At 50.0% G+C, this 8058-nt stretch overlaps 1 protein-coding gene across 1 annotated transcript; it reads right to left on the bottom strand.

The window, feature by feature from the left end:
* Positions 1-217: 217 nt before the first annotated feature.
* Positions 218-7657, bottom strand: FATE1 (fetal and adult testis expressed 1). Its single transcript, XM_003365919.5, has 5 exons — positions 7425-7657; positions 6273-6400; positions 1927-2033; positions 1434-1512; positions 218-654 (listed from the first exon to the last, which is right to left on the bottom strand). Exons 1-5 carry the CDS (start codon positions 7528-7530, stop codon positions 523-525), a joined length of 552 nt encoding a protein of 183 aa, XP_003365967.1. The 5' UTR covers positions 7531-7657; the 3' UTR covers positions 218-522.
* Between the last annotated feature and the right edge of the window lie 401 nt (positions 7658-8058).

The following is an 8058-nucleotide window of genomic DNA, read 5'->3' as shown; positions in this document are numbered from 1 at the left end:
CCTTTCAGGACATTTCCTCTGGTTGAGTCCTTGCAATGCCTGACCTGGAGAAGCTGCTGCAGAACCGCTTCCCCTGCCTGGGCCTGGGTCTGAGAGGGAGGGGGCCCAGGGGCTCCCGAGGCAGAGGCATCAGTCGAGTCCCAGCAACAGGGCATTAGTCCCAGCAGAGGGGCTGTCGCCACCTGAGTCCTGAATGCAATAAACTCAGCCACCAGGGTTTGCAGCCATCGCTGAACTTTTATTGAGCATGTTCTCTGTGCAGAGCCCTGTGCACAATGTGGAAGAAAACAAGGAAGACACAGCCAAGCCCCCGCCACAGAGGATGGAACAGACCTTCAGAACACCGCACTTCCTTCACCTCCCAGCAGCTAGGACCTCCTCCAGGCAGGGGTCTAACCAGAGCTGGCAAATGGCCTTGACACTGCTAGGAGCTGCTGGGAGATGGAAGGAGGATGGGCAAGGGCAGCTCAGGGAGAGAAGGGAAGAAGGGGTAGGAGGAGAGGGCTCGGCGGCACAGCAGCATCAGTGGCGCATACACAGCCACAGGTTGGCAATGCAGGCCGACACTATCATGGTGAAGAACAGAGCTTCCCTGTGGCGCCAGGTGGCACCCTGGTCCTCCAGGGCACACAGACGCTCAGTGGTCACACGCAGCTGCAGAGAGACCAAGAGAGCAGGCTGATGAGCAAGGCTCTTCTGGGAAGGCCCAGAGCACACCAGTGGGAAACGATATGAAGTTAGAACAGGGAGAGCTTTTGCTGCCCTTTGAGGGGCAAAAGTGCCTCTGGGGGAGAAGCAGGCAGAGCAGCTGAGACCAGGGCCTTGGGGTGGGCTCGCAGGACCGAGGGCCAGGCTGCCTGTGTTCGCAGACCCAGCCGCCCTGCCCCTCCTTGGGGTTCATCCAGTTGTCTGGAAGAAGCCAGCCCATCCCAGCTGGGCCAGGGGGAGCTGGGGAAGGGCATTCCAATCCTGGGGCAGGCTGGCACGAGGGTGGCAGCACCAGAGTGAGGGACCCAGGATGGGGTGACACTCAGGGGCTGGAGAGGGCCACCAGGGCAGATGCCCTTCCATGCCTGCGCCCATGCCCGTGCCTGCCGCGGTCTCTGCCTGAAAAGACCTGGGCTTGGCCTTAACCAAACCTCTCTCTCAGACCTCTTAATGGCTCTCTCCCCGCATAGTCATATTCCCTCTTTCTCCTCCCTTTCTCTCCCTTGTTGCCTTCCCACATCTCAGGGAGAGAGGCAGGTTTGAGACTCACCATCAAGATGGGACACTGGAGCCATAAGGACTGGGAGGCAGGAGAGGGGAGGGTAAGACAACCCTGGAAGGGCTGCGCACCTCAGCGGGCCTCATCGTGGTGGAGACTCACCCGCCCCAAGACACTGATTCTGCCTCCACCCTCCAAGTGAGGCCCTGGCATAGCAGACGCTCACCTGTCTTCGCATGATTTCCATCTCCAGTCCATTTAGCTCTTCCAGGCCAATCTCTGTGATCATATCCGCCTCTGGGTTGCTGGGCAATAATAAAAGACAGAGGGTCGGAGCTGTTGGTGGTCCCAGGCCGGGCCTGGCAGGGAGCACAAGAAGGCCATGAGAGCAAGGGGGTAAGGTCGGGGGCTTCTCTGGGTAGTGACTCTCTCAGCCTTGAATCCTTCCCTTCTCTGCTAAGCAGGTCCTGAGGCCTGAGGGCTGGGAGCCAGCCCAACCCAGTCCAGCCTCAAAGTCCACTCAGGGGCCCTGAATGGGCAAGGGGCCAGGAGGATCTGGGGCTGTGTTGAGGAGGCAACAGGGCACCAACACTTCAAGCGTGGTCAGCTGATCACAACTTCTTCCTGGCCAGTCGGCTTGCCAGCTCCTCTGGCCCACCCTGGTTCCTTCCCAAAGAGCTCCAGCTTTCTTCCAGCAGGCTCCCTGAGGTCTTTCTTACCGCTCATAATGGAACCTCATGCCTTGGAAGCCACGAGGATACTCCTGAGGATGGGCATCACTGTGGCCTGGTTCTCTCAACATTCTGGGCATTGGCAGTTGGTGCCCCTAAGGAAAGGAACGGTCAGTCAAAATAGCCTGCTCAGCCCCAGCTGAGCAGCTGCCCCACACTCTACCCAGCACCAACGGTGCACCCTCTCAGGAGTCATGTGGTGCCTGATCCTCCGGAATCAGGGGCTGGCAGCTTCAGACCACAACAAGAGCCTGGGAACCCCAAAAGTTGGCCGCTTGCCACCACCCCACCCACACCATGCTCCTCGGTAGCCTTAGGCCATCCAGGCTGTGGCCAAAGAGCAGTGACAGGGGTCCCTGGCTTCTGCCAGCACTGTCACATGGAGACATCGGCTCAGTCTGAGCAACCACTGGAGAAGAATGGAAAACCTCAATTCTACAGCCAAGGAAATTGAGGCCTGGTGAGGTGGCTATACTTCCCAAGGACACATGGTAAGTGCCAGAGCTCAGAACAGAACCCTGGCTACTAGAAAACCATAGCCTCCTTCTCTGGGTGAGCCCAGCCATCCCTGCGGCTTTTCTTTTTACCCATCTGCCAATGACTCCCTGGAGTGGATGTCTCTGGCCTGGAACTCTGGAGCCAGGGGCATCTTGTGCCTTGCAGATCCAGTGTGGGCTAGATTAGCAGAATGTGCCAGACCCACCTGGGTTCAAATCTCAGCTCTAGATTTCCAGTGCAGATGAAATATTTTACAAGCTGCTTGTTTAACACACACTTACCAAGTATCTGGTAAGTAAGCCCTTACCAGTATCAAATCATTAAATTTTCTTCATGATCCTTCAAAACAGGTATTACTATCACTCCATTTTGAAAGATGTGAAAACTGAGACACAGAGAGGTCAAGTAACTTGCCCAAGTCCCACAACTTGTAAGTAGCAGAACAATAATGTGAACCCAGGACATTGTGCTCTTAACCATTACACTATCATGCCTCTGTTATTTGACACTGCTTCCCCTCAAGACTCCATTAAGACCACAGTGAAGACAATAAAGTGGCGTAAACCCACAAGAAAGAAAATAACAGGAGAGGCAACAGAGAATGAAAGAGCTCAGCAAGATTGTGGAATTCAGAAAGTGCCGCTAACGAAGCCCAGAGAAGCAGGCCTCACATGGTGGCAAAGCAGACGGGGAGCAGCTGAGGAGGGAGCCCCTCACGCAGCAGCACCCAGAGAGGACTCAGACCTGGAGGCTGCAGGGACACGGGGGGTTCTCAAGGACCAGGGTGGAACACAGGAGCATCAACTGAAGGTCTGTACAGGGAACAGTCAGCCATCCCTCTCACCCCACCTGGCTGGCAGCCAGGCGCTTACCCCAAGCCCAGACCTGGACTAAATGAATGGGAAAGTGGGGGTGCTAGTGCCGCAAAGTAGAACCTTCTTCATTGAGGCATTTAAGGATGCCCCTACATAACAGCCAGTTCCTCCTCCGCCCACCCTCCTAGGGTGCCATCTGACAGGCCTCACCACAACTCAGAGTTCTGGGTTGGCTCTTCTATTTGCCTCATTCTTTTTGTCGTTGTTGTTGTTAAAGATTGGCACCTGCGCTAACATCTGTTGCCAATCTTTTCTTCTTCTTCTCCCCAAAGCCCCCTGGTACATAGTTGTATATTCCAGTTGTGAGTACCTCTGGTTGTGGCATGTGGGACACCACCTCAGCATAGCTAGATGAGTGGTGCCTTGTCCACACCCAGGATCTGAACTGGTGAAACGCTGGGCCGCCAAAGAGGAGCGCGTGAACTTAACCACTTGGCCACGGGGCCCGGGGCCGGCACCTGTTTGCCTCATTCTTAAAAAGAAATAGACAACCAAGGCTCATTTGTCACCTGAGAAAGATCTGCAGCCCTCCTCTGTTCTTAAGATCATTGAAGTGCAAGGTAGAACAATTTCTGTATAAAGGATTTTCATAGGAACTTTGCCACCATGCTCCATTCGTTGTGATAACGCAAAATTGACCTTCCTCCAGAGTGCACACAGATACAGGTGTGACTTTTTTGTGTGTGAACAGTGCTTCACAATCATACTCTTATTTTCCTCTTCTTCTTCTTCTTCTTAAGACACCTCAAAAATAGCATTAAAAGGACAGTGGGTGTCAAGATGACCCCAAGACTACAAAAGGAAATCCGATCAAGAGTTTCTCCCGGGGCAATTTGCACGGCATCCCCCGAGTTCTGTAGATTGAGATCAGAAGGACAAAACGTTTCTTGAGAGATTTGAAGGCAAAATAAGGATGAGTGGCTGGTAGCTGGGATTTGTTTGTTTGTTTCTGATAACATTGTTTTTAGCACATCAATATGATAAGAATTAATTTAACACCATCTGCAAGTGGATGATAACACTGTGATTGCACACCATAAGACAGGCCTAACTGTTCAAAACAGCTGTCTTATTACTTTCTTGTTTTTAATTTTAGAGACCCTCTATTTAGAATTATATACATTGTAAAACATAAGACTGTTATATAAGTTTGATGGAGATCAGGAAAATCTAAAACTGCAGCAAATCCCAGCTGCCCTCAGTCAATTATTTCAAAAAGTGTTTTCATGTACTTTTTAAGGCACACTACTCCTTTTTACCCAAATCAGCAGAACAATATTATTATTTTTTTTGTTCTTTCATGTTGTGGTTCTCTCAGAGGCAATAACAGTTCCATTAACTCTTTTACTCAAAAATAAATAATGAGTAAACAAATAGAATTGACAATTTTCTTAATTCTACATGCCTAAATTTAATTTCTAAATTTAATACAACGACTCTATTTTCTAAAAGTGTACTCCCCTGGTCTTAACAGGTAACTTTAATCCAGAGATTATACCAGCGCTACTGTCCTCCCCCTCAGTCTCAGGGGCACGGGTGGCTTGCTGGAGCTTGACTTGCTAAAGCAACTTGATTTGGCTCAGCCTTTGGACACAGGAAGCCAATTCAATATTTCTGGCTTATTTTAACTCCCAGGATGTCTTGACCTAGGAGCTCTTTTTCTCTTTGTTCGTTGGGGCTGGAATCATTTCGGCATTTACGGTAACCCATTTCCTAGGACATCAGCTCTCTCTCCTCCCCAACCATGTTGCCTTTCTCCAGTAACGTCTGCAACAGTGTAATAACCGTTTTTCTGAAACTTGCCCTCACTCAATGAACGCAGCTAACAGAATCAGCTACAGAACTACCGAACTCAAGTGATTCCCTAGAACAGTCAGGTCTCCCTCCTCTCGAAAATGGCTGCCTTTTCCCAGTATTCTTTGCAACATTATGGCCACCATTTTTTCTAGAGCATTTCTTCACGCATGGTGAATGAAGCTTAAAGTGTTGGCTACAGAACAATGCGACTCAGGCGATTTCCTGGAACATCAAGTCTCCCTCCCTCCCCAGCCTGGTTGCCTTTTCCCAGTAACCTTTGCAACAGTACGCCAACCATTTTTCTAAAGCTTTCCCTCACCCACAGTGAAAGTAGCTTAAAGGATTGCCTACAGAACATGAGACTCACATGATTTCCTCCAACAGTCAGGTCTCTCTCCTCTCCAACCTGTTTGCCTTTTGCTGGTAACTTTCGCAGCAGTATAGCAACCGTGTTTCTAAAACTTTCCCTCACCCCCAGTGAATGGAGTTTAAAGGGTTGCCTACAGAATGACAGGACTCGGGCGAATCCCTACAACAGTCAGGTCTCCCTCCTCTCCAAAATGGCTGCCTTGTCCCAGTATCATTTGCAACAGTATAGCTGCCATTTTTTTCTAGAACATTATCTAACTCACGTTGAATGTAGCTTAAAGGATTGGCTACAAAATGGCTAGATTCGATTGATTGGATTTCCTAACAGCCTGGGAGCACAGGAACCTCACTTGCCTTGCCCTTGTGCCAGCCCTGAGACACATATATTTTTATATATATTTATATATATTTCTATGTAGAAATATCTGTTTACATATAGAAATATATATAAAATATAGACATATAGAGAAATATATATGCATTTTTTTAAATAAAGAAAAATGTCATTTTACACACACTGGACTTTTGCAGAGTAAAGTATGTATGTACTCCCCAAGTAATATGTCCTTCAGGCGTTCTGGACTCCCAAGGTTGAATCCCCAGCCTACCAAAGGATGGCCCTGACTTCTCAGTGGACCTCCCTGCCCTCATTTGCCTACCTGGTACACAGAAGCTTCCCCCTCCCCACAAGTCAACATCTGGCCCTGCTCGACCTATCATCATCAGGGTGGAGCTCCTACAGCCATAGTCCCAACCCCAACCCAGCCACCACATGCCAAGGACCCCATACAGTACCACTTTCTTGGGCCGGGTGGCAGTCATATTCCAAATCGATTGGCTTGCAGCAGAGCCAGCAGTCTTTAGATCCAACTTCTGTTGCCGCTGAGAGGTACCCAGGGACCGGGAGCCACGCCCCATTATTTCTAGGGAGAAGAACAGAGGCCCCAGGAACACCCATAGAGGCAAGACCAAGGCTTCCCTGGCACAGGACACACCAGAAAGGATAGGGTCCCCAAACTTCTTAGGAATCACTCAACACCCACTCACTGCTGTCCATTGGTCAACTCCAGGCCTCAGTTTGTTCACCTATTAAGAAGTTTAGCAAGTGTTTACTGAGGACCAAGCTCTGGGCTAGGTTACTGAAGAAAGAGCAATGACTGAGAGACAGCATTGCAGCAATCAAGGAGCTGATTGTGCATGTATAAGAGGAGTGAGGGGGAAAAATAGAAACTAATTCATCAGTGTAGATTCAGACCAAGAGATACATGCTTCGAAATGATGAAAACAGGGCAACATGACAGAAGGAAGGGGCTACGTCTAGAAAAGTCAGAAACAACATTGAGGCAGAGAGATGAAAGACAAAAACAGCCCAGCCATGGAAAATCTAGGGAAAGAGCATCCAAGGCAGAAGGAACAGCAAGCACAAAGGTTTCAAGAAAGAACCAGTGTTGGGGTGTCACAAGGACAAGCATAACCAGTATGGAGTGGGACACCATGCCACAGCATGAAATATGTTGAGTGACCTTGATTGGATCCTGTAGATCATGGTGAGGAGTTTAGATTTTTCCCTAAACAGCAGAAGAAGGCATTGGAGAGTTAGGAGAGAGAATTAATCCCATTGATCTTATAAATTAAGCCCTCTGAATGTTTTGCAATAGACATAGTGGCAGCTTAGATGAGGGGGAGACCAAGGGACTGCACATGTTGATCCCTCAGAGGTGCAAAATGCTCACATTGTCAATCCCTATCCCCCTAGCTCCCCTGTCACTCAAGCCACAAATACATGCACATGCATACCAAGGCACAGACACGCACACTTACCCACACATACATGCAAATACATACATACATATACACAAGTGTCTGCCCAGCCACACACGCACCATCTCCGACACACATGCACAAGTGTAGACACCCACGGGAAGGGACACTTCAGGAGAACCTCACCTGCTATGACCACATGCTCTTGGCTTTGCCCATGGCTTCCAGGAATCAGCTCTTCAGCTATGGACATTTCCATCTCCTCCTTGATGCTACAGGGGCCTCCTGCCATTGCAAACGGTTGTTCACTTGTAAGCTATGGCCAAGGATGCGCAGGGAGAAGGGCACAGAGAAGGTACTTGGGTACTTGGAAAATCAGCTCTTTGAGGGGTAGGAGCTCACGGAAGATATATCTGGACGTGGGGGTGGAGCCAGACTCCCTTTTTGGGCTCAGGCCTTGGACCCAGCACCTTCTGTTCCTGCTGTATCTTGTTGGCTGGGTTTGAGGCCTTCCCCCCTGCTACTCTGTAAGCAACTTAGGAGAAGAGATAAGGCTCAGAAATTTTGCCTGTGAGAACTTCCCTAGCTCTCAGGGCACCTGATTTGACCCCATCGCGGGGCACGTGGCGTCCATCCTCCATCATTTCTAGAGAGACACAGGGACTGGCACAGGACCCCAGAGTCAGTCAGTGGCCAAAGCAGGGTTAGATATGAAGCCTGTCATGGCTTCTTCAAGCCCAGCTCTAGCTAGTAATCCCAGCCACAGCACCCTTCAGAAGGCCTCTTCTGCAGAGCACACCCTGCCTCCCCAAGCCAGGAG

Source organism: Equus caballus, chromosome X, assembly GCF_041296265.1.
Source record: "Equus caballus isolate H_3958 breed thoroughbred chromosome X, TB-T2T, whole genome shotgun sequence".
Taxonomy (NCBI): domain Eukaryota; kingdom Metazoa; phylum Chordata; class Mammalia; order Perissodactyla; family Equidae; genus Equus; species Equus caballus.
Note: the sequence above shows the minus strand (reverse complement) of the source record. Positions and strands in the feature narration are given on the sequence as shown.

What these genes read in the sequence shown, in the direction of transcription:
- FATE1 (XM_003365919.5), bottom strand. Translation starts at nt 7,530, where the DNA reads ATGGCAGGAGGCCCCTGTAGCATCAAGGAGGAGATGGAAATGTCCATA. An exon ending in AGAGCATGTGGTCATAGCAG is followed by an intron (nt 6,401 to 7,424) that starts GTGAGGTTCTCC and finishes TCTTCTCCCTAG; the next exon opens with AAATAATGGGGCGTGGCTCC. An exon ending in CCACCCGGCCCAAGAAAGTG is followed by an intron (nt 2,034 to 6,272) that starts GTACTGTATGGG and finishes TCCTTTCCTTAG; the next exon opens with GGGCACCAACTGCCAATGCC.